This window comes from Nestor notabilis, unplaced genomic scaffold, assembly GCF_000696875.1.
Source record: "Nestor notabilis isolate BGI_N333 unplaced genomic scaffold, ASM69687v1 scaffold6753, whole genome shotgun sequence".
NCBI lineage: Eukaryota > Metazoa > Chordata > Aves > Psittaciformes > Psittacidae > Nestor > Nestor notabilis.
In genome coordinates, this window is record NW_009923234.1 from 42719 (window position 1) to 69616 (window position 26898).

At 42.6% G+C, this 26898-nt stretch overlaps 1 protein-coding gene across 1 annotated transcript; it reads left to right on the forward strand.

Moving 5' to 3' along the window:
- Positions 1 to 953: 953 nt before the first annotated feature.
- On the forward strand, positions 954 to 25430 carry PPM1L (protein phosphatase, Mg2+/Mn2+ dependent, 1L; the record flags this gene model as incomplete). The annotated part of the gene is given in 3 exon segments (XM_010012042.1): positions 954 to 1137; positions 19013 to 19174; positions 25084 to 25430. Coding segments are annotated over 3 exon segments (693 nt in total), but the record flags the coding sequence as incomplete, so codon positions are not given.
- Between the last annotated feature and the right edge of the window lie 1468 nt (positions 25431 to 26898).

Below are 26898 nucleotides of genomic sequence, written 5' to 3' on the forward strand. Positions count from 1 at the left end.
AAAAAAAACCAAACAAACAAAAAAAACCCAAACAAACAAAAAAAAAAACTAACAAGAAAACAAAACCACAACACCAAGCCCAACACGATGGCAGAAAGAAGAACTTTCTAGCCCCTCTTATAGTGGGAGTGTAGTACTTGCAAGATAGGGATGCTGTTGCTTAAAAAGCAGAAAGCTGCTTTGTGTTTGCATCTCACCAGGGTGTCTGAGACCAAGGCCCGAGTCAGGGAGCTATTCCAGTGGTGGCCAGGCTGTGGGGGACGGGCACCTTTCCAGAGACACCCACTCTTACACACACTCTTATTAGTTACTACCATTTACGGTTTTGCACAAGGCTCCATAACATCAGTACAACCATGCCACCTTGTGTTAATTTCTGTTTCCTTATGGCCTTGAGCAGTCACAGAAAAAAATTTACAAGGTTTTTCTCTGTGTGTGTGTGTGTGTGTGTGTGTATGTATATATATGTGTCATTTTTTAATGCTGTTAAATGTTCACCTCTGTCTCCCTCTCTAAGCCTGTTTTGTATCATGGCAGGTGAAGTGATTCCACTTTGTACTTTAAAATTTAGAATAAAGACATTATATTTCATAGTCATATTTTCAAACTATGTTAACAATGAAGAAGTTGAACTATTGTGGTATACGTGCATCCTGTCCAGCATGAATAACTCTTTCTGGGTTGCTGTAAACTCCCTGCTGAAAAGTTGGTTATGCCTCAAGGGGAACTGGTCCATTATATCCCTGACTCCTTGGAAGTTTTGGGTGGGCAGGGGTCATTTTCGCAAAGAAATGACCTGTGGATTTTGCACCATGGAGTTAGCAGCAGTAAGAGTGCCTCACTGTGAGGAGTTATATTTGAGAATGCTTTAAATTTAAAAAAAAAAAAAAAAAGCTATGGGTATGCATACAGTTTTTTAAAAGCGAATGTATTAATTAAACCTTTGCCTCTTCTCTACCTAGTCGGCAGCAGAATATGTGAAGTCCCGCTTGCCTGAAGTCCTGAAACAACACCTTCAAGACTATGAGAAGGACAAGGAGAATAGCGTGTTGTCTTACCAGACCATCCTGGAACAGCAGATTTTATCCATTGATCGAGAAATGCTGGAAAAATTGACTGTATCCTATGATGAAGCAGGTATATTTGTGGGGTTTTTTAAGTTACATTTTACTGGGAAAAGTAGAAAACTCACTTTGTCTTTCTTCCGCATACTAGTGTTTGTGCTGGCAGGTTGAACTTTGTCCTCAAAGGTATGAGGTGACTCAGTGAAGCATTTCTTTCTCCTCAAATCAAGTTGAGATAGAAAATTTTCCACTTCAGTGATTGAATGCTAACTAGCTGAAAGGACAGTTATTTTTCTAGCGGTACTTTGTCCTTTGTAATGCACTGATGTTGATTGATCTTGCTGTGCCTCTTCAGTGTCTGTGCAAGTGGTGCCACCTGGTTTCTGTTGTTTTCTCCTTCACTGCTAACTTCTTTTGGGGCTTACTTAGCTAAGAGTGTACTAGATAGTCACAGAAGCTGGTTTTTAAATGGGACATGATGCATGTGGAGGGGCAGACCCAGGTAATTTGTAGACTGTTAGAGGCATTTTGACAGTGCAGTTACAGGAGTTTCAGTTTTACTATTTGTATCTTAATAATTTTGAGGTTTTCTTAGTTACAGTAAATATTTTTCACTAGCATTTTGTTTTAAAGTCATTTGAAATGTTTTTCGGCTTTTAGATCTTTCACAGAGTTGTCCTGGTGCGTGGTGGTCTTTATGGTTACAGAGAAAAAAAAGAGATGCTTTTGATGTTTTTCACTGATCTTCCAGAATAGCCGCCTATGTATGCTATATGTCTACTCCCTTGAATCATACCCAGTTTCTTGGTGTTTAAGTAAATTGAAATTAACTATGTTTAAGTAAATTGAAATTAACTATTCTTGTAAAGAAAGGATCAAACAAAATGAACAGTTCATTATTTTGTTGCTGAGTTAGTACTCACTGCAACAAGTGGACTGGCAGTCTGTATGGAGGTCTGTATGGACAAGCTACATGTTTCCACTCCAGGTGTATCATGCCTGCTCACTGCATTCCCCCCAGTATCACATCTCTGTGGCCTTTGTTTCTTAGCTCTTTTGAAAAACACTGCTCACTCTTTCTCCACTTTAACCACTCGTGGCTGAGAGCTGCAACACACCATCTCCTTTCATCTGCAGCCCTACCAACCAGCCTCAGGCAGCCTTGTAGTACGAGATGACAGTTTATATTTAGTATGTCCTCATTTTGGAGTTTTTCTTAATCCCCAGTGACAATTTCTTGTTCTCTTATTCCCCTGACCGTACCTGACACCATAGTGCCTTTGCAGAACTGTACTGAGCTCAGCTCCAAGTTTTCCTTCCAGTTGCTTTAGGCAGAAGCCGCAAGTTCATAGCTGGGTTTTTCATCCTGTTTAGATCGCACTTGCCAGACACCAGCCCAAGTGGATCACTCATTTGTTTGGTTAGGTGGCATCCTGCTAAAATTACCATCACCTGTGTTTCTCATCAGTAGCCTGCCTCTGGAAAACCAAGCAACAACAAGCTGGTGTTATTTTGTCCTATTACTTCATACTCATGCTGCAGCACCCTGAAGTACTTAAAATGCTCGAACTACTTATCAACTTAGTTCAGCCTCCTACTCAGACTCCCACTCAGTAGCAATATGATTCTCTTAAGCTACTTTGATCTCAAAGGCACTGAAGCAACTTAAAAAGCCATTTGTAGACTGTGCGTTCTGGGTACTTACAGGGCTGTGAGCTTTACTAACTTCAAGTAATTACAATGCTCTATTACTTTATCAATTATATTCACACGCTCATCCAATAAATAAGCCTGATTCTCTTAAACTGTTTTGATCCCAAATGCTCTGAAGCCTCACAGCGTGCAGTTTGCAGACTATACATGTCATGGACTTAAGGAGCTTGGAGTCATATGAGTTCTAGAAGGACAGCAGAGTTAAAATGAGGGCACAAGATACTTGTTTAATCACATATGGCCTGTTTTTAATGATGCATAAAAAATAAGCTTTGAAAACTGCTGCTTTCTGTTGCTCCTGTGTGTCTTTTTTAATGCAGAATTTACCATTCTAATGAATCATGTAAATCTTTTACCCTGGTTTGGTCACTTCATTTCTCCAGTCATTTTGATCAATAAAGGTTTGTCAGGAAGGAGAAAATGGAGTGGAGGAAATTGCTGACTCCTGTCAGGGTAAAAGAAATCATTTTCCTTTATTGAAAATTGTGTATTGAAAATAAAGATTTAAATTGCTTGAAACGCACATTTGGGGATTTATATCATGCAATAAAACAATTGTGGAAATGAGAAGTTACGTAAATAACTAGTTTAGAAAAGTCCCATCATATACACGTGTTCAGAATGGAGTGACAGCACAGCTCATTGTAAAGAGAAAGCCAGAATTTCAGCTTCCCAATCAGGTAGAGACACCTCTAAAAAGATTAAAACATGGAGATGGAGCTCGCTCATCATTCTAATCATGTCACTTGTTTACTAGAAAAGCAGAAATGCTGCTACCTGCTCTTGAAGTAAGATCCAATTGTGAGCAAAGCATAGAAAATGGATAGTTAAATATAATTGCAGCAGCTGTTCATGATCCTGAGTGCTCCAGCTATTCAGCAGTGCTCAAGCAGTTGTGTTGGTGACATTTTTATTAGCATTTTTCTGTACCAAAATCAATGTAATGAGAAGATCAAGCTGCTGGTGGTACATACAAAATGAAGAAAGCAATCTTTAAAAATCACAGTTGTGAAAATAAAAGTGATTGTGATGTAAGGGGAAAATACAACTTTGTCTGGCAGGGGACTACATGAGACATCAACAAAACCCATTCCAAAGAGCACTGTCAAGGGTTTAATTTCTGTAATCATGAGCAGCTGGAGTTCTATTGTGTGTCATCCAGGGAAACTAGAAATTAGATATTTAAGGTACGTGATACCAGGGGCTCAGAAGCTGACTGTAGCAGGGTGTTGCATGTAGAGGAGCACTTCCACAGTAAGGGAAAGCTTTTCCATCCCTCTTGGAAGGGCCGTTTTCCAATGGTTCACAGAGTGCTCACCCCCAGCTGACTCCCTTTGCCCAAAGGATGTCTAGCAAAGTGGGTAGAATTCAGCTGCCAGAATAAAACAGAACAACTCTAAAATGGCTTGGGCTTTTGGTAAAATTTTGCATGTTAATTTGGCCTTTCCAGCAGCATGCAATATTAATTATGTGCAGCTTTGATGGACTTAACATCCTAATGCCTCTTTTTGTAAATCATTCCCTTTAGGAAATCAATATATCAGAGCTACCAAATTAAATGAGCTTATCTAAAAATAGTCAAATGTTGACAAGATTTTTAGTGAAGTTTGACTAAGGAAGCTTTATAAAATGAAAGCACGCCAAAAGCGACAGATGGGTACAAATCCCCTCATAGTCTTTAGAAATCCCTTGTTTTAAAAAGTGGCATTCTTCACTCGCTAAGGCTGGGTTAAGTTGTGCAAGACTATTTTTTCCTGCTTAATCCTCGTTGGATGTTAGTCCTATTTCTTTGATTTATAGTATCTCTAAACATCTGCGGTAGTCATTGACTACTCTGTCAAAATACAAGTTTAGGTATTTAAAGGCACTTTGGCACATTTAACTCCAGTGTGCCAGGTAGCTAAAGGCTGCTGGGAGATCCTGCAGGTGGTTTTGTACTGTAGTCGGTAAGTTTTTCTTTAATGGGTGGCCTCTCTTTCTCAAAGTCCTATGGAAACTGAGTTTCATTATTGTGTGACAAAAAAGGTTAATTTCATTTTTCAGTGCCCTGAAGCAGACATGAAAGATGTTGACATTTAGGCACTGCATCCAGATGTCAGCCCAGAACATGTTTTCTTAGCTAATATTTGCTGGAGTGCCTTGTGTTTCCTGGAGCCCACTGCAAGGAAAGCAGGTGGCTGCTCCTTCACACATCCTCTATGGGGGACCCAGAGCTCATGCCTGGCTGGACGCTGTGGGCACAGTTGGCGTTAGAGTTCATCTGAAAACTTTTAGATATAGTTGATGTGCACGTTGCTTGAGACACTCACTGTCAGTACCATAGTCTTGCTTAAAGCGAGCTTTTATGCTAGTAGTCTGTGTCTCAAATTGCCTGAAAACTCCAATTTTAGCAACACAGTTTATTTTTCTGGTTAAAATATGGTAAAATGTGGCCATTGGCACTACAACACATTGGACTTTGTCTCTGGATGAGTTATGCGGGTTGTACTCTGCCTTCCACAGCCATGCCCAGGTGCTGTGCTGTGCTCTCCCTGGGAATCTCACGGTCCTTCAAAACAGGAACATGCAACATCCTCCATTCTTTAGTCCTGGTACAATTTAATATATAACGAAATGATAAAGAATTAAATCAGCTCCTTGTAATCAGCCTGTATTTCTGTGCTTTGCAGAAGACCGGGTCTGGTTTCTCTAGTAGCTGCAGCTGTGAAAACCTTCATTGAGCACAAATCCAAGGCTCAGACCTTCATTCTGACTTCAGGACTGCAACTTGGCATAGATCCAATCCTGTTGGCGTTTACTGTTGCCAGCAAAAATACAGTAAAGCAAAAATATCCAAGATTAAACTTCAGCCCAAGAGATTGGCAAATCCAGCTGCTTCACACGAAGCCTGTGCTACTGTGGTCGCACTGAGAGAAAGTTAACTTTAATCATCGAGGGGCCAGTGATGCCCCTTTTTGAATTACAGGGCTCCCTATCTGGCAGTGCAGGCAGGTGTTTTCCCCCAGAAAAAGCAATTAGAAGGAGAAAATGAGAGAATTAAAGCAGTAAAATTGTATCAGAAATATACCCTATAATTTGGGATAATAAATCCTCTGCTGGGAAAAAACCTTTTTTCCCACTCCAAAGAGCTTTACCAGGTAAAGCCATCATTATGCTACATTGCAGTGAAGATAAAGTAAATTATCTTTGCTGTGATGTTTATCGCAAAGTGGCTCATGCTCAGCAGTGAGCCATTAAAAATGCAGAAAGAAACCTGTTGGGTTTGCTGGGTCCTTCTTTAGAATAAATAAATAAAAAATATTGTCTTACAATGCACACTTTCACTTGGACCATGCTTTTGGTGTGTGTTTGACTGGTCCTTTTCATGGAGGGCTTGGTATTCAGGGAAATGTGGGAACACACTTTCAATAGTGGTGGCTTGTCAGGTGTTTAAATCCTTGCCCCAGCAAGGAGTCTCAGGAATATTTCTCTTCCAAGCTCAGCAACAGCCATTACCAGTAAGGTAGAGTATGGGCTTGCTCTGCTGACAGCGTTGGGAAGAGCAGACATCTGTAATCTCACAGTTATACAGTGATAATAGTCCTGCAAGAACATGTAATACTGCCAAAAATGAAATAGCCTGAGCCTGAAAAATGTTTGAAAAGCTTTAGATAAGTTTTTAGGATGGATTTAAAGGATTTAGCAGGAAGGAATGTTATACGCTGAACATGACAAAAACAGCAGTTGCAAAGACAGTGGGTTGCACATAATATGGAAGAACAACAATGGGAGAGCTCTAAAGAAGCTGTGACAAAGCTAGAAGCCAGAAGCGATGTATTTTTCTGAAGAAAAAGCATGTACAGGCAAAGGATGGTTATAGGAGATTATGTGTTTCTGTTATATATTAAGAGATGTTCCTGAGTGGGGTCTGTGTGCTGTGGTGAGCATCCCTTGACAGGGGCGCAGCAATCCAGTACATTTATTTTCTGATACGTCGCAAACATGTCGGCAGAGCAGCCGTGTAACTGCCAGTGCTGGAACATTGCATTGGGCAATGTTCATTGCTGTGCCAGAGGCTTCCTTCTGATAAGGAGAAAACCAGTGTGGCCTGCAGGGCACTGCGGGTGACTGCTTTCTCTCCAGCTCAGGTTCCGGTTTTAAATGATTTTGAGGTATTTGATCTCAAGAACATAATCTAAACCTGCTCCCTTCTCTGGGTCTTTGGTTGCTGCAGTGAGAACTCACCATGGTGCCTTTTCCAAATAACACAGTAGAAGTTTTTATAGCCAGCTGATTACTGCTGAATTTATTTAACCTCTGCCTTACACTCCATGCTTTCTTTGGCTTATTTAATTTCTTTTACACATAAAATATACAGCTTAAACTTGGTCACCATGAACCAGGGCTCTGTTTTACTGTTGAGGACTAGTACCTACAGCAGAAATCACAAGGTAGTCACTGAGGGTAGAGCTGGTCTCTTCTACTTTTTGTATCTGCATTATAGACATCGGATTCTGGCCAATTTATCTAGAGCTCTTCAGTAGTCACTGGAAAGAAAACAGCATTTCTGGGGTGATTCATGGGTTTGTTTTAAGCATCCGCTTTTGTATGTGAAGAGTCATTTCCTAAACATGGCTGGTCTTTTCCGTTGTCTGTGAATTAACTTTTGCTCACAGGTAAAACACAGATAGCAGCTCTAACTAGGGCTGAACATCAGCCTAAGTGTCCCTGTAGGTGTACACGTAAAACCATTTAAATTACATTTCAGGGTGTAGCTTCAACATAAACTGTGCGTCTCTGATTTCCTGTGTTGTGGCCTTCCAGCTTTTTAAACTGTTGGCATTGTCTGTAAACAACAGGTGTGTATTTAAGCCAGCCCAAGTGTGTTTCATTCTTCTGCTCCATTAAAACATTTTTTTTATTATTCATATAATTATAACATTTCAGCAGAAGCTCAGAGCAGAAATAGCGCTTTGACAGGTGCCTGTGAAACATTCTTCACTTCCTCATGCATGTTTGAAGTAGGTATTTAGCTATTTAAATTTGTCAGCCAGCAGCCCTTCTTTCAGAACCGACATAAACACCAACAATATTTGGTTCAGAGTATTTTGTAAACACATTTATATATTTTATAAAATAACAAAAAATATTTCTATATATTTGGTGAAACCTCTGTGCAGTGTAAGTGCAATGGTGACTCTGTAGGGCTGTGTTGGGGAATTTTGTATTACTCACGTGAAGCATTCTATTTTCACTCAAGCAGATGTAACTGTTTTCAGTCTTACTGTATGAATGCCTTGTACTCCTCACTTTGGTATTTATACGTTTGTAGCAATTAAAACTAAAATTCCTACTTTTACCAAAGTCCTGAAGAAAGAGAAGAAACCAACATAGTTGGTTTCTGCAGAGTGCTGAGAATCAATAGTGTAATAGAAAATGTTCTAGAAACCATTTAATGATTTTAATCTAATTATAATACTAACTTAATTAGTATTTAATATTAACTGGACATTTCCTTTCTGTGTACTTATCAATTAAGTCTGGAAAGCATCTTCAATGCATAAACCTAGTTTTTAGGTGGTTACTTAATTCAGCCATAATTTGTGGTAGAGCTGGTCCTGGCTGGTGCCCTGTGGAGGGGTGATTTGAGGTCTCCTGCATTCAGGAAAGGTTGTTCCTTCAACCCTCTAAAAGGATTTTTCAGGGATGCTGCATTATGACCCACCCAACTGACATCTTCCCTGTTTGTATCTTTGGCCTAATGAAAGACTTTAAAAATATGTAAGCTCTGCAGAATTAAAACCACTTTTTGAGGTTTATTTTGCTTACTTTTTTGTTGGATGTCATTTGAAAACCTGTCAATTCTGTTGAATCTCGGTTGAGACAGTTGCTTTCAATACTGTAGTGCTTTTCCTCAATTTCAGATGCACGTGTTGCATGAGTAGACGTGAGCATGGATTAATCTTTTTTTAATTAGAATTTATTAAAAACATGTCAGACAGAGATAGCATTTGAAGACACAGTTTGCTGCACATTCCATGTATGCAGAGAGAATATCTGTTCAGGCCTCTGGAAGAAAGCCATCCATCTCGGCGGAAGTTTGTCATCTGATGATGGATGCAGAGATAAATGCCTGAAGGGTCTCGTGAGCCTGAAGGGTCTTGTAAGTAGCAAAGAAGACAGCGAAGGGTCTTGTGAAGGCAGCGAAGTTTGTTCTTCTTACAAACCTGACAGACCGTTTGGAGATCCTTATTAAATTTTCCTGCATCATTACCCAGACAAGCAAACAGCATTGGTGTAGCAAGGTGCAGTGGCCCAAACCCATCACCGGCTACACCTTTGCAAAACCCTTCATTACACCCACAATTGCTAGATTTTAGTATTTAAATGAGTATCTTCAGTATTGCTGCTCCATATCATCCATACCCATAGTTTTGCCACATCACGTATGAAAAGGTAATATTTGCATTCTTTTGAAAACATTTTAATAGGAAATCATTAAAAGAAAACATTATAAGAGGGAACTTAACACACTTGAAAGGTAGGCCCATGCAAACCTCATTAAGTTCAACAAGGCCAAGTACAAGGTCCTACACCTGGGTCAGGACAATCCCAGGCTCAGCTACAGGTTGGGCAGAAAATGGATTGAGCAGCCTTCCATAGAAGGACTTGGGGTTCTTGGTTGACAAGAAGCTCAACATGAGCCGGCTTCGGTGTGTGCTTGCAGCCCAGAAAGCCAACCATACCCTGGGCTGCATCAAAAGGAGCATGACCAGCAGATTAAGGGAGAGGATTCTCCCCCTTTAGTCTCCCCTCTACTCTGGCAGTGTTCAAGGCCAGGTTGGATGGGGATTTGAGCAACCTGGTCTAGTGGAAGGTGTCTCTGCCCGTGGCAGGCAGGTTAGAACTAGATGGATCTTTAAGGTCCCTTCCAACCCAAACCATTCCATGATTCTGTGATACTGTAATAATATCAAGCACAGGCACATGCACAAGGATTTATGATCTAAGGGTGCTGCTGTGTTTCTGCAGCTCACTTGCACTCCTGCTCACATCTTTGTGTGCTCTACGCTTGCGCTCTCCCCATTTGCAGCAGCGTTCAGCTCCTGCTAAGCCCTGCTTTACATGCACAACTGCATTGCATGCCACAATCAATCACTGTTAGCCTTTTCCATTATTTCTTGGTGTTTGAATTATACATGGGGAGATGTAGGAGGAAAAAGGAGCAAGAACAAAAGGAGGCTTTCTCTTCTCAAGTGAAGCTTTATTTAAAACCCTATCCATAATCTGTAACAACCCATTAAGGTAAAGAATTTGGTCATAAACAAGCAAAACCTGGCTCATCTTCATGCCATAATACCTTTGTAACAGCGGCAGTTGCTGAGTTTCAGCAATATCTGTGCTTTTTGCTCCCTCCATGTGCATCTTGTCCATCAGCTCTGGGATTAGGGGCTGCAGTCGCTGTCTGCCAATGGCTTGAGCCTGCCCTTGGAAAGGTTTTTGCCTGGGCTTCAGCTGCCAGTTGAATTTACTGAACTCATACAAAAGTTCCCCCAAAACTATTCTGTTTTCACTCAGCCATGTGCTGGGAGGTAACAGCTCTGCCCCCAGAAAACAGACGTTTGGCAGATGGGGATGTTTTGAGTTTGCAAATGGGTAAAGTAGGGTTTGTTACAGGGAACAGGAAGATACAGTTGGGAAATACAGAAGGAAAAAAGTACTGTCCAAAGTGACTTTTGGCCAGGTATTGGAAGATTATTAGCCCCTGAGTTAGGTTAATCCAAAAAGGGGAAAGGTCACCAGCTTGATTTAAGCTGCCACCCTTGCTCAGGCCAGCCAGCCTCAACTTACAGCTCAGTAAAATCTGCATAGGCAAATTTTGTCTGTTGGATATTGAAGGGGAGGGGGACAGAGTGAGAATCTTGAATTAAACCACAAACCTCCCTAATTGTGTGTAATTCCGGTGCATTATTGCTCCCCACCCGTTTTTCCCTCCTCATCTTGCTCCCACTCTTCTGCCAGCGTGGGAAATACAAAGACCACAATCCTTTTCCATGGTGTACATGTTTGTATTTGTAATTTGGAAGTACACCTGAAGTACTGAATAAAAAACTCCTAAACAGTGCCTTGCTGTACAGCTTTGCCTGTGTAATGATAAGTTCCGTATTTGTTCAGGAGTTAAGATGAGTGAGTGATCCATCATCCAACTGCCTCAGGGCCAGCTGGAGAGCACAGCAGGTATTTACAGTCGTCCTCCATGAAATTAGCTGCAGCCTGATAGACAGCCCTGCCACTGATGGGTGTTAGTCCTTCATAAAATCTCACCCCAGAGGGTGAGGAATAATGTAGTCGTAGTAAAAACCATTTGTCGGATACAACTGCCAGCCACAATGGGGATTTTTGAACAGCCTCGTTAAGGCTATGGGATACAGAGATGTGCTCAGCATCCGTAAACCAGCCACCACTTACACTGTTTGTGAAGGATTTGCTAGCTGTATGTCTTCAGTTTAGTGCCTACCTGCTGACACCTTATTAATAGCTGCTGCTGTAAGCCTGGTGTCTGTGGCTCAGGCACCTCAGGAAAGTGCAGGTCAATTCCTGGGGCTCAAATGAAATTTTGCATCCTTGATCCTTTAGGCAGGGCTGGGGTAAAGCCAGAGATATCCCAGGACTTGGCAGAAATTGGATGCTTTTAATTAAGTTGGGGGCAGGGGGGGAGGTTTCCAAGTGGAATTTTCATTTTGTTCCTACTTTTTCCATGTGATTACTTAGAATCATAGGACGGTTTGGGCCCTTAAACATCATCAAGTTCCAACCCTCCCACCACAGGCAGGGACACCTTTCACTAGAGCAGGTTGCTCCAAGCCCTGTCCCAGCCGGCCTTGAACACTGCCAGGGATTGGGCAGCACAGCTTCTCTGGGCACCCTGTGCCAGTGGCTCACCACTCTCACTGGAAAGAATTTCTTCCTAACATGGAATGTAAATCTCCCCTCTGTCAGTTTAAAGCCATTCCCCCTTGTCCTGTCCCTACATGCCCTTGTAAAAAGTTCCTCTCCAGCTTTCCTGTTGGCCCCTTTATGCATTGGGAGGCTGCTCTAAGGTCTCCCTGGAGCCTTCTCCAGGCTGAACAAGCCCAGCTCTCTCAGCCTGTCTCCATAGGAGAGATACTCCAGCCCTATGAGTATCTTCGTGGCCTCCTCTGGGCTCTCTCCCAACAGATCCACATCCCTCATGTTGAGGGCCCCAGAGCTGGATGCAGTACTGCAGGGGGGTCTCATGAGAGTGGAGTAGAGGGTAGAATCACTTCCTTCAACCTGCTGATCACATTGCTGGTGATGTAGCCCAGAACACGGTTGTCTTACTGGGCTGCAAGTGCACGCTGCCGGCTCATGTTGAGCTTACATGGCCCCTAAATTTTAGTTCTGCTGTAAAGATCTAGGAATTGGGGAAATACATTTAACAATAGGTAGGATGGGGGGAGAGGGAGGGAGAAATGAGGTGTAATTCCTACTTGAAAGCAACAACTGTTATTTTCAGTTTATATAACCTGTGTTTTTAAGCAAGGGAACGCTGCATTTGAGCTGGGGGCTGCACCTCATCTGCTCTGCCCAACATCTTGAAACCTCATGCTAAGCTGGACCCTTCACTCTTGCTTCTTGGCTTAGGTAGCAGCTGGTTAGAACTACCATAGGAATATGGTTTGAAAGAGCAGCAGCAGGATCCCTTTGTATATATCTTACATTGCATGATTGTCTACAGTCATTTTAGTTTCCAGTGCTTCAGAAGCTCCTACAATTGAAAGAATTCAGACTTTATAGTTTGTGTGCAAACGCTGCTGTTGCAGTCACCACACAGACTGTGTTTCAGCCATGGATATCAAAGGCTCAGAGGGAAGTGTCAGCAAGAGGTTTCTTTTCCTCTCATGTACAGACCTTAGCGTAGGCATTTTTATTTGTCATATAACTGCAAAGTGGCATGGGAGGTTTAGTTGCTGCAGAACGCCCAAGCCCGTCCATAAAGGAGATTGACGTGTGGTTTTCTGCACATTAATTAGCCTAGTGACATAAAGAGATTTCTACCTAGAAAAACATAAACAGTTTTCAACATATTTCTACTTCTAGTGTGTTAAACGGCTAAGTGGGATGTTCAGGTGAAACTAAATATGAGAGCAGTGCCAGGAAATTGACTTTTGGACTGAAATGGAGATTCCCATTGTATTAAGGTTATTTTTCATAAGGACAAGAAATTAATCATGCAGCACTAGGCTGGCGCGAAGGTCAGAGCGCTCCCCGTTCCGCTGCGGTATTGATGGGTCCATGACAGAGCGGTCTGGAATATGGAGGGGCTGCCCAAAACGGGTTCTGTGTTTCAGTAATTAACTTCTGTTACCTGATGCTCTTGTTCTTCTACCTGGAAAACACTTTCAGGTATCTTTTACATAGCTGAGTTGGAACATCTGCACAAATCTGTTAAACTCTAAGTATATCCCAAGTGTGATGAAGATAATATGGTAAACAGGATAGAGGAATAGATACATACTCATGGATTAGACCAGAAAATAGAATCTAAATAGAAATACAGTGTGATTCTCTGTTTCAAATATCAGATCTTAAAATATTGCTGCAGACACCCAGGTAGGTAATGTTTTGTGGTGGAAATTAAGCTACCATCTTATAAAGATTTGAAGTGATTTCTATGTATTTCTAAGAATCCGATGTTTCCTTTAATCTATTTTAAAAGAAGGAATTATTTTAATTTTTTTTTTTTTTGGGGGGTGGGGGAATGTTCTGTTGAGGTGATTAAGAAATTATGAGACCCTGAATTTTCAGAATGGTTATTTTCAGGTTTGTGCTTTACAGAAGAATTCTGTTAGCTGAAAGAAGGGGCAGGCACAGCTCATTTGTAGGAAACACCAGCACAGAGGGGGTGCAGGGCTGAATGTGTCCCTGCTCATGGCAGGGGGGTTGGAACTAGATGATCTTAAGGTCCTTTCCAACCCAAACCATTCTATGATTCTGTGATGTGTAAGCTTTTCAGTCCTGTACAACTTGCAAGATATTTAAGGAAAAGGAGGTGGATACTTTAAAAATGCACCTGTAGTTTTGAAAGGTGTTGTGAGTGATCAGCTCTTTACTTCATTCGCAGGCAGTTAGCTCAGTAATTCGCCAAAACTGTGTATTTTGTAGATTATAATAGCATTTTCTCTCATCTGCAGAGCTTCTGCTAAAAGAAATTGTGTAGCTATTTAAAGGAGTAAGGGATGAAGAACTGCTAACGAGCACAATTAGCTTGGCCTTTCACAAATTGCGTGATGAGGTTGGATGTCATTAGAGAAGCTGAAAATGCATGTGAAAAGTGGTGCCTTGGATTAGAAACCAGCGAAGGAGGTGGCAGTGCACAGATTGCTGGGATCCAGCAAAAGGTTTTACAGTAATCCCACCCCAGTTACAGGTTGTTGGGATCATTTTTGCTTGGAGAACTGATACTTTCAGTACCTGATTTATCCCTCCTTTTCCATGCAGATGTGACGGTTTGGGGAGCATCAGAGCAAGGAAGGGGCTCCAGCCCCTGTAGTTCTTGCACTATTGCATCAAGAACGAAACATGAATGTCTGCTACTTGGTTTTATCATGGCTTATCTTATAGATAAGCAGTGGATAGTTAGATTTATTTTTATGGCTTTGGATTAGAGTTGGCAGGTCACTTGGAGGGCACACAGGTGGCATTTCACGATGTTGACTGTCTCACACCACTTTTTATCCACATTACTGGCCACTGGGAAGCAAGAAGCTCCCTTACCCTTCCTCATATACTTACCTACGGCGTTTTTCTCAGTCTTGCCTATTCCCTGGGCTATAATCGAAGTTTTATTTGCATTGCCTGAGGGGTATGTGCAGAGCATGTAAACTAGAAATTCAGGAGACTCATGTTGGCTCTCAGTGGGAGGACCTGAGGCAGATGGGCAAAGAGGACAGATATTAATGGCAAAACCAGCACATACCTGCTCTGAAAACTACTGGAGTCTTATTGTTTTGGATTTGAAGTCCCTGCAAGGCAAGTAGAAATGCAGATCTATAAATGAGAAAGAAACTGCATGCAGTGCAAGTTGCTAGTGGAGAGTAAATATAAATCTGGATTTCTGTTTATCCTGCTTTTTGCAGTGTTCTGAGTCATTCCATTTCCTGCCGGAGATTACTGAAGCTCGAAAATACTAATTCTTGCTTAATTATTGTGTGAATTCAAGCTTGAGCACTGTTAAAAAAAGATGGGAAAGGTTTTTTTGAGTTGGTTTTTTGTTTGTTTTTTAGTCAGCCCAATCAAGTAAGTACCAAATTCTTGACCTGCAGTCGCTCTGAATTCATTTCTGCTCAAAGGGTACAGCAGACCTCTGCTTTGCCGTGTCAAGCATCGCAGGGGTGCTGTTGTATATTGTCAGTTTGCAAAAGGGGATCCACGCTCACTACAAAGCGGCTGCCTGGGTTGATTTAACATAGTTCCCATCTGACTTGGAGTCACCACTACAGCAGGACTGGTCTGAGCTGTTATTCCATTGTCAGTTCTGTGCAAAGGGCTATGGAACAGGTCCGGGAGGACTGGGAAAAGCAGCAAGAAGGCATGTATGGGGAGGACAGTTGTTCAGGAGTAAAAGCCTTGGCCAGGGACTTTGACTGTTTAAGAGTGTGAGGTAGGGGCAGGGTGGAGGTGTGATTGCTCACCAAGAGACAGGCAAAAATTCAGGGTCAAAGAGTGATGAAGGGGAAGAGGAAGGGAAGAGGTTACATGTGCTGATGGCCTCAAAGCTGTGGGGCTTCCAAGGCTTGGAATACAGAAGGAAAGTTTGGCAAAGAGAGAGAAGTGATATGGTGAGCACCTGGTGAGATTAACTGAGATTTTGCGAATGGATAAGATGAAATGAGGACATGGAGGACTTTTCAACCACCATGGGCCCTACAGAGCCCCAGAGCTCTGGTCCTCATCCCGAGCTGCCCACCAGTGGAAATCTGGAGCCAGGTGTCAGCATGAATTTCTGATGCCATGCGCAAAGCACGATATGGTCAGCGGCTGCAGGGTGAGCTGGATCATGCCTGGGGTCTCAAATGTCTTTTAATGTATTAACCAGGTCTTGTTTGCACTCTAGTGACATTTCTTCCTTTCAATAAAGCAGTTATCTAAAAACTGGTAGAGCCGGTGCAGCCTTGACTTTTAGAAGCTGCCTTGTCTGATCCTAAAATACAACACCAGTGATCTTACCTGACTTAAACCCTCTCCATCTCTGCAGCCAGTACAGTACAGGCTTTAAATTTTTTGGTGATTTTCTTTGTAAACTGCTCAGCAGGGTATTATTCAGGCAGCTGCATCAAGGGACTAATATAACATGTGTTCTCAATTTTGGACCCGTTATGTTGGGAATTTTCCATTGTGCAATTGCATTAAATCTGAGGCAGCTGACAAGAGGACAATGTTTTCTAACTCTGCACAAGGTTAAATGACTGAAATAAAAATAGATGAAAAAGAAAACAACATAAAATAAGTCTGCTTTCTCATGTAACGGCAGGCAGTAGCATGAGGTCAAGGACTTAACGACAGCCCAGCCATCAGTCAGGGACCGTGAAACAACTGATGCTTCCTGAATCACTTTGGAAATTATCTTTGTTTCAGATGCTCATTCACTTTCATTCACACAGCTCATATAACCAAGAAGGCTGTGTTCAGTCAATGTTTATATAAATTGTGGTAATAATTACTGTGTATGTGAAGCTATTACTTTTTAAATGCCAGGGCTGTAGGATGTTCTTTGCACTATTTGCTTTACTAGGAAACATAATTTTTATCATTACTTGTAGGAAAAATACATGCTGGGCTGATGTCAGGGGAAGGTGGGGGCAATCTGTGGAGCAGGAGAGTGGTCTTGCATACAGGAGAGTTGATGAATTTACAAAGGCAGATGTCAGGCCAGGACGACAGCTACAGGTACAGCCACAACAGTGATCTTTGGAAAGCAGCCTCAGCTGGGTGGTGGATCACGGGGCCTTGCAGCCCGCAGCACTCTGGGATCCTCCTGGAGTTGTGTTTGGCTCTGTGTTCCCATCCAACAGGGCTTTCACTTTTGCCCCTGTTTTGCATCTCACAGCTTTTGTTTTCAACCCAAATTGCTCTGCTTCTCTCTGAAGTTCAGACCAGCTTCAACAGGTACCAGCCCTCTGGTCTTATGCAGATTGTCAGCATGATGCTGCTTGAATGTTTGTTGAGAAAGTTTCATAAATAAAAGCAAAGGAGGCTCCCGTTTAGTGCTGTGATTTTCTTACTGAAGCAGGGCTTTATGCATTTGCAGAGTTACTAGGTTTTTTTTGTTCAGGTGGAGCATGAGGTGCCCTCCAATGCTAAATCCCATTTTGTTCTGCTTAAATGACCAGCTGCCCCCCACTCCAGTAGTCTGTACCCTCATGATTGTTTTGTTGTCTTTGTGGTCTGGATACTCGTGTTTTCACCAAGTCCTCTGGGGTTGGAGTGGGTCTGTTCTCCCGGGTGCTAAGGCCAGGCACCGTGCACCAGCGGGTGTCCCTTCCAGCACAGCCTCCCTCACACCCGCCAGTGCAATCTCAGTCTTTGGAGGAGATATTCCTTGAGCAGGCAGCTCATTTTGTGGGTTCCTCTGGTGATACTGATGGACAGGTTCCTCTGCATGTCCCACTGTTAGGTGAGCCATAAAGCTATGCAGTTAGCAGGGGGCTATAGCAACAAATGTGAAACTATATCCATTTAGGTCTGCAATGTGCCAGTCAATTGCAAAAAATCATATATATATATTTATATGTATTACTGTCTTGTGAAAAAATAGCTCTAGTTTATTGCTGTGCAAGACAGACCATTAAGCTAAAAATAAATCTTCAGAACATAGTGCATCTAAACGCAAATGGTTTATTACTGGCTCTTTTATTTATACCAGTCATGGGATATTCAGCTACTGACATGGGAACAGCAAAACATAGTTTCTAACTCTGGTTTGGACAGTGATGCAGCGAGCAGAAGCGATGAGAATTTAGCTTGAAGACCACAAAGTATAGACTTAAACCCTAATATAGCTCCCCAGGACCAAAACCAGTGGTCAGGATGCCCCTGATGGCAGGCAGTGAAAGTTCATTAAAACTCCATCTTTGTCTGATTTAAAGGTATAAGCAGAGACGTGTTTCTTTGTGATGCTGCTCTTGGTTGTGTTTCATCACTGGGACCCTCGGTCAGGCAGACTGGCCCCGCGTGCTGCTTCCACAGTGCCCCAGCTGTGGATGAACCTTTTTTAAATGAATAATCAGATGTAAATTAACTACAGTGGTGAAAACTCAGCCATGTGCTTCACTGCTTGTCTAAAACAAAAAGCAAGCTGCCAGTAAGTTAATTTTATTTACTGTTGAAGGATACAAGAGTACCTCTTGTACCAATTTTAGCAGCCCTGTGCAATCTGAATTGAGTGCCAGGCATGTTCCCTTTCAATGTTAGTCTGTGTCTAAAAACTTAATTTGCCATCTTTCAGTTCTAAAGCATGAATGAAATTGTGACGTCTGGTCCAAAGCCTGTACAAAAAGTATTTATAATATTCCTGTATTTCTCCTATATATTCCTCCATTAAAGCTGAGGTTTTATGAATACAGCTCACACTCACTGGAAGGAGAAAATACAGAAAATGGATGGTCTTAATAGGATCTGCTTTGCTCAACATTCATTTCACTCCACATCAGTTAAATGAGGAAAATAAAACTACAGCATTTGCACTTGAAAACCAGCCGATTTTTCTAATTTTTTTCCTGCCACTTTAGCCAGCAAATACTATGCCTGTAGGATGCGGTGGTCAATGACTAATTACATTTTCTGAGTATTTAAAGGTTAAAGTAATTAAAAATGTCAAATATTTTCTTTTTTTTCAGTATAAAAAATTTAAAACTGGCCTCGGTTCTCGAGGGGATGAGGGGAGAGAGCTCTGTTTTACCCCTGCATGGTCCACTGCTGCACTAGCAGTTCAGGAAATTAGTGAGTGGGCTCTGAGGTTAATATGTGCTTTTCTCTTATTGTTTTCCTTGGCCATTAGGAAAAGCCACCACTTAGATGGAGACTGGGGAGCACTTCCCACTTCAGCCCCTCTCTGCCATTATTAATAGAAAGAATACTTTCCTGACAATCATTTAGAGATCTATATATATCCACACACACATACACACCCCGTATACTTGTTTTGCTTCCCATTCCCTTCTATTTTTTTCCAGGTACAACCTGTTTGATCGCACTGTTGTCAGATAAAGAACTCACAGTGGCCAATGTTGGAGATTCACGAGGAGTCCTGTGTGACAAGGACGGGAACGCTATTCCCTTGTCACACGATCACAAGCCTTACCAGCTGAAGGAGAGGAAGAGGATTAAAAGAGCTGGTGAGTTATAACAGTTTTGCTTTGGATTGAAGGTTTGCTATTCTGTCAATAATACAGACTTTTCCCCTGAGAGAGATTGAAAAGTACCAGCCTGAGGCATCAGCACATGGAATCCAAACTAGATCTTTCAGGTCCCTTGCAGCCCAAACCATTCCATGATTATTAATGCAGCACTTTTCAGTGGTATGTCATGGTGCAGGCAGAAAAATGGAAGCAGATTGACCTATCCCTCAATGAGCCAGCACCAGAGTAAGAAGAGCAGCCTTCATCTTCAACAGCCATTCAACAGGTGATCATCCTGGCCACTTCCCTTGTGATCTCTGCAGGGAGCAAATTAATAAACAGGAGCAACAGCATCACAGGCTTCTTGACACCAAACCATATCAGCAGCCTTTATGTGAGAGGCTGAGTTGGATTTAGTTCCTCAAATAAGCAGAGCATGAGTCTAATTCATCAAAGCTATTTTTTGTTCCCATATAGTGGCTGCTAATGAGCACAAACATGTAAATTGTAACAGGAATGTAGGAAAAGAACGCGACAAACAGAAACCTTTCTGCCATTAATCTTTCTTGCTTTCATCACCTCTCAGTTTAGCGACCTCCTGGGTGAAAAGTTACATTTGGATCATCAAGTTTAATAGCCAATTATCCATGAATTTGTCAAAGTCTCTTTTGAACCCATTTCTGGTTTGGCTCCCACAGCAGCCTGCAGCAGCAAATTGTTTGGTGAAGAAAAAAGTTCCTCTCATTTGTGTTAAACCTGCCAATGAGCACTGCCTCCAGAGAGGCATTGCCTCACTGCCTGCCAGGTCAGCATCTTTAAAGTCTAAATGGGAAGTATTTCCCTAAGAATATACCAATTCTAAAGCCTACGGGTTACCCACATGCTCACACCAGCATAAACACCCGTGTATGTGCAATGTGCGCTTTTCTCTCTTTGCTTTTGTAGGCAAGGAGGTGTAAAAGCAATGGGGATCCTTCCTGCTGCTAGATAGAGAGACAGGTCCTGTATGTTCCCCAGAGAGAACTCTACAGATCCTAAGAAGAACGAATAAGGAAAATCTTGGTCTCACTTTGCTTCAACTCAGTGCTTGGGGGATGTATTAATGAAATCTGGAAATTTGCCTGTAAATCTGCTTCCTTCTTAGCCAAGCCCAGGGCCTCTGTGCAACTGTTCATTTAGAGAAGACTTCACTTAGGAATAAAAAATAATGGTATAATTTCATTTGTCTAGGAGTCTGTGTGATAACACAACAACATGTAAAATTAACCTGGATTTTTGCAGGAACTTCCAAACTTGGGAAAAAAAAATAATAGATAAATGTTATAACTACTTGCAGCTAAACACGAGAACAAGAAAATTCTATTTAGCCTTGTGATTTAATGAATTTGCTTCTCTGTTCCCTACTGCCCCATTTATTATCATTATTGATACGGCCTCATAGTGCTTAAAAACACACAATCCAGTTTAAACTACTCCTGGATACTTCACATTTGGGAACATCTCTTCTTTACATACAGGAAGTGTAAAATTTAAGTAAAGTGCCCAAACTGCATTATCAAGCCTACATTGCTATTGTGACAAGTACCTGACTTTTCCACCATGTGGTTACTTTCTTGTCATGTAGACCTAAAGAAAGTGACAATAACCACGACATTATGTTACATTTTGGTTTTCCAACTATACATTGCACCATCAAGCTGCACTGCCCAGTGCCCTGTAGGTAGTTACAAAATGACTTCACGTTTGTGTTAGTAGGATTAGATTTCATTTAAAAGTGAAATATAGCCATGGCTGAGAAAATACCCTTCTTAACCACATTCTGATATAAATCAGCTTGAGGCAGCCTGAAACAGCAGCTCAAAGAAAAGCCTGACTTGTCGTCTGTGCTGCAGCGGGCTGTTAACGCGGGGATGACAAGTCTAACCTAATCTGCCATTTTTGGCTGCCGTGGTGGATGTTGAGGAGCCTCTCTGCTTGCTGTTGTCAGCAGGCATTGGATGGGGAATGAATTCATTCCCTCTCCTTTCCTCATTCCCAGCAACTGTGCACAAAGTCTTAGTCAATCCACAACTAGAAAAAGAAATGTCCTTTTATCGGTCCAGTGGGACTCAAGCAGCCCCAGAAGCCACTGCTCAGGTTTCTCATGGGAGTTCCACAATGCAGTGAGAGGCCACTGGTACTGAAGCTCGCAGCCAGATGCCAAAAGGAAAGTCAGCCCCTAAGAGCACAGGGCAGGGCCCTCCATTTTGGGCTGAGGTGCCACATCCTGTGTGGAGTTACTGGTTCCTCTGTGTGGCAGTGCAGTTCACAGCACCCACCAGTCATGGTCTGGCGGTTTTTTTCACAAGAGGCTGGCTGATGCATGCTCATGGGTGCTGTGGTGCTGATCATCTTGCAGCTGAAGGAGACTGGGGTCCTGCCACTCTGACCTGTTCCTGTGGGAAGGGGAAATGCATGTCCTGTGATACAAAGATGTTGGTTTCCCTGGAAAACACAAGGAATCTCCTCCTGTTCAGGAGCTTAAGCAATATATATAGTACCAGTGTAAGACAGCAGTCTTGAAACAGCCGTGGTTTTGGCTTGTGGAGAAACAGTTGTAAAGCCACAAGGTGACAGTCACTGATAGAAATTAAAGTCATTCACCTTGAACATAATCCTCTGAGCTCAGTTCTCACTAACATGTAAAATGTTTGAGTGGTTGCCAAAAAGTTTCTATTTCTTTAATGCCTTTCCTTCTCCAGTGGCAGCCAGCACTGCAGAATGTTTGCTTTTCCAGGAGCATTTTTAGGTATTCTGCATGGGTGGCTTTATAAAAGAAAATATTAGAAGTGCCAACAGACACAACACAAACCACAGGAACTCAACTTGTGCTGTAGGCAGTTCCAGGTGCTACATGAAAGTGGCACCGAGAAGTCACTTTGAACATGTAAGCACAACCTGAAGAGGCTCCAGTAAGTACATGCAGCGAGCGCACAGCATCAGCTACCTCCTCTGCAAGTACCGTCAGGGGTACAGGCCTTGCTGTCATGTGGAATCATAGAGTCACAGAATGGTTTGGGTTTGAAGGGACCTTAAACACCATCTAGTTCCAACCCTCTGCCACAGGAAGGGAGATCTTCCACTAGACCAGGTTGGTCAAAGCCCTGTCCAACCTGGCCTTGAACACTGCCAGGGATGGGGCAGCCACAGCTTCTCTGGGCAACCTGTTTCAGTCTCACATCCCTCAAAGGAAAGAATTTCTTCCTAATAGCTCATCTAAATCCCTTTTTTGTCAGTTTAAAGCCATTCCCCCTTGTCCTGTCCCTACATGCCCATGTAGAAAGTCCCTTTCCAGCTTTCTTGTTGGCCCCTTTATGCACTGGGAGGCTGCTCTAAGGTCTCCCTGGAGCCTTCTCTTCTCCAGGCTGAACAAGCCCAGCTCTCTCAGCCTGTCTCCACAGGAGAGGTGCTCCAGCCCTATGAGCATTTGTGTGGCTTTCTCTGGAATTGTTCTGACAGCATGCTTCTTATGTTGCAGCCCCAGAGCTAGATGCTTTCTGGGCTGCAAGTGCACACTTGCACACTGTCCTCTAGTTGTGTCTAAAATGTCTACGTAAAACTGCCTCTTCTTAATTCCACTTTACTTTCTCTGTCATTCTAATACGTACATTATTACATACCAGTTACTATAGTCCTAATCACGTAGGACCAGAAATAAACCCTGGGCTGGTGCGTAGGTGGCTGTGTAACATTCAAGCGAGGCGCCCTCAAAACCTACAACAGCAGCTGGACAAGGTTTGCTTGACTCCATATCTAAGAGGGGTTGCAGTTAGCGCACGAGTATGTCCTTTTCTTGACTGTGGAATGAAATACCTTCGTAACAGAGACTCCGTATTCATGAAAATGCACAGCTGAAAAGTTTTGTTTCTGCTGTTTTTAACACAAATTAAGTTCCAAGCTTTAAAAACAGTAAATCATGACATTAAATTAAGTTTCACCTGAAAGCAGAAGGAATTTACAGATTAGATCAGCCAACCAGGAATGGAAATGCTCCTGTAAGATTTACGGTACTGACAAATAGCACATAGGCTGAAAAGCAGAACTGAAAGAAAACATGCTGATAACCACAGAGAACATTTATATGAACACCAAAGCAGATAGCTTTGTGGTCGGCACAACCCCAGGCACAGCTACAGGCTGGGCAGAGAAGAGATTCAGAGCAGGCCTGCAGAGAAGGACTTGGGGGTGCTGGTTGATGAGAAGCTTGACGTGGGCCAGCTTCAGTGTGTGCTTGAGCCCAGAAACCAACCGTATCCTGGGCTGCATGAAAAGAAGCCTGACCAGCAGGTCGAAGGAGGTGATCCTGCCCCTCTACTCTGCTCTCGTGAGACCTCACTTGGAGTATTGTGTACAGTTCTGGTGTCCTCAACATAAAAAGGACATGGAGCTGTTGGAGCAAGTACAGAGGAGGTCACGAGGATGGTCAGGGGCTAGAGCACCTCTCATATGAAGACAGGCTGACAAAGTTGGGGCTGTTCAACCTGGAGAAGAGAAGACTGCGTGGAGACCTCATAGCAGCCTTCAGTATCTGAAAGGGGCCTATAAGGACGCCAGGGAGAGACTTTTCCTTAGGGATTGTAGGGGTAGGACAAGGGGTAATGGCTTTAAACTTAAACAGGGGAGGTTTAGATTAGATATAAGGAAGAAGTTCTTCATAGTGAGGGTGGTGAGGCACTGGAATAGTTTGCCCAAGGAAGTTGTGAATGCTCCAACCCTGGTGGTGTTCAAGGCCAGGCTGGACAGAGCCTTGGGCGACACAGTTTAGTGTGTGGTGTCCCTGCTTAAGGTAGAGGGATTGGAACTAGATGATCTTAAGGTCCTTTCCAACCCAAACCATTCTATGATTCTATATAAAACACAACAGTTCACCTAATTTTGTTATACATTTTAATGTTCCATGTCAAGTGACTGGATGTCACTTTTCTCTGCTCATGGCAAGGGGGTTGGAACTACATGATCTTAAGGTCCTTTCCAACCCTAACTATTCTATGATTCTATGTCACAAATAGCAATATTGCTATGAACAGTGCAGACAGTGGCACGCCAAGGTGTGCATGGGAATTGAAGGTGTCTCAGTTTTACTCTTGGACCTTGAATACTGTCTAGTTCCCTCCCTGGCACAACCCAACTGTGTAGCGGTCAGGTGCTGGCTGTGTCAGAGTCACCGATTTCCATGTAAAACACGTCTCACTATAATTAACCCCTAAATAAAACCATGTATTTTCAACTAGAAGTAGCCTTAATCACTGTGGTGGTAAAATCAGTCCGTCAAATCTCACATGGCCTCCTGCTGACTTGAAGTAAAATTTTGTGGTTGGTTTGTTCATGTATTTTTGGTCCTTTTTGACACAGCTCATTCAAGGCAGTTGAACAGAGAAGCCTATAAATATTTTTGCACTTGCTTCTTTGCTTTATGGCTTAAAGTGAGATTTGAGTCCTGCTGCAGGGTGTTTTCAGTGTTGTTTCCTTCATAGATCTTCTGAAATGGGAAAAACATGAACTACACAGAAAAAGGAGGTGTTTACTGACACATGAACGTAAAGATTTGCTTTCACTATTTTTGTTTCAACGCTGCCGTAAGGCTTTCTGAAGAGGGAGTTGTGTTGTACAGGAATACTTGTGCTCAGTAAGTAGTTGGTTTCTCTGGGGGAGTAGAGAGCATGAAGCTGCTTTGTTTGGAAGCAGAACCTTTCCTGACCTCTCTGCTTCAGCTGTGGCAGCAGCACTAGCAGCCACAAGCCAGCTCTTCCCTACATCCGTACGCCTCAGGATACAGCAGGGTGAATTTTTGGGCAGGTCTGGCAGGAAGCCAGAGGAATGCTTTAACTTTGAGAAGAGCTGCATTAAGTGTTGGTGTTTCTCTCTAGGTGGTTTTATCAGCTTCAATGGCTCCTGGCGCGTTCAGGGGATCTTGGCCATGTCCCGCTCGCTGGGAGATTACCCTCTGAAGAACCTGAATGTTGTCATTCCCGACCCCGATATTCTCACCTTTGACCTGGACAAACTGCAGCCAGAGTTCATGATCTTGGCATCTGATGGTCTGTGGGATGCTTTCAGCAATGAGGAAGCCGTCCGATTCATCAAGGAACGCTTGGATGAACCACACTTCGGTGCAAAGAGTATAGTGCTACAGTCCTTTTACAGAGGATGTCCCGATAACATAACAGTGATGGTGGTGAAGTTCAGGAATAGCAGCAAAACAGAGGAACAGTAATTACCAGTGGTTCTCTGCCTTGCTCTGAACTTAAACCAAACTCTTTAAGTTTTAAACATAGTAGAAAGCTCTAGTAAACACCATTAAGATTCTACACAAAAGGAACTGATCCCTCTGGTCTTTGTTCTTTGCTTAACAAAAGGAGCAATACAACAAATACGTTCTGAGTGATTATAAGAATTAAGTTTGTTCACATGTACCTGTCTTCTGTGACCTTGCTGCTCCTTAGAAGCTAACTGTAACCTTCCATTTCAGAATTTTCCTCACAAATCTGTGTAGACTTTTCCTTTGATCCCTTTCCTCTCATTTCTAGTGGTCAGAGGTTCATTTAGACACACAGCCGGGTCAGGGCTGTGCTGTCACTTAACAGCAAGTGGTAGGAGTGATGCTGATCTTCTCTCAGGTGGGATGCCTCAGAATGATGCTCTCATGTTTCTCATCTCTTTTCTTTTTTAATCTGCAGTGATAAGGTTGTATAGGAAAAGGTTTGTGATTATTGGCCTGGTATTGACACGGAGGAGGAAAAGGAGCCAAATATTAGCCTGCTACCACAGAACTGGCTCTCTTGCTTTGTTTAACCTCGCCCTTCCCCTAAATAAATCCTCACCAAGCATGTGATTAGGTGTAGCTACTGAATTACCTGAAGCCACATGTTTATTCAGCCATATTGTATTCAAACCAACTGATGTTAAACTTCAGCAAAATACCTTGAGGTCTGATACCTTCTATATCAAAAAATAGCTCTATTGTGATAGAAGAATGTTGGTCGTTCCCCAAGACTCATGTTATTTTTTTGGCATGGACTTTTGGTAGGCATGGAAAGAAAGTAATGCAAGGTAAAATTTACTTTGTTAGCGACTGTTTGGAAAACTAATGAAAACAGGGCATTTCTGAGAGTGACTTAGATGGAAGTCAGGGCTATTAAAGACTTCCTTTTACCACTGCAGATTGATTGGTGGTGTTAATCTGGGGGGAAACCACTGTAGAACCATTCTTTGGTGTAACATATAAATGCCAGCCTTGCACTGCAGAGATGTAAGCTTGTGTTAGGTCCAGACAAAAATATGTTTAGATCTAACTTTCAGTATTTAATTGTATTTTGGAATCTGTGACTACTGTAAGTTTAAACAATGATAGAGTTTGCTCTACATCTGGTTACTTAGCTGCCTGCTTCATGACTGAGGGGCAATGGTGGGGGAGCGGCAGGGCAGTGTGTGCTGAGGAACAGAGCCAGGGCCCGAGGTGCAGGTGAGCGTTTTGGATGCCTGCTTTACTGGTGTTGTGTTCATTCCCTCCCTTTACAATGTTGTCCTGGACAATCTGCTGAGGTCTCTCATCTTCAAGGTGATGGAGACTGTTGGTATTTGCGTCCTGAGTGGAATCAGGGATGTAATGCATTAACTAACATCATCTGTTCCTTGGGTAAAGATACAACATCACTTAGTTAAACAGCCACCTGTTTCTCATC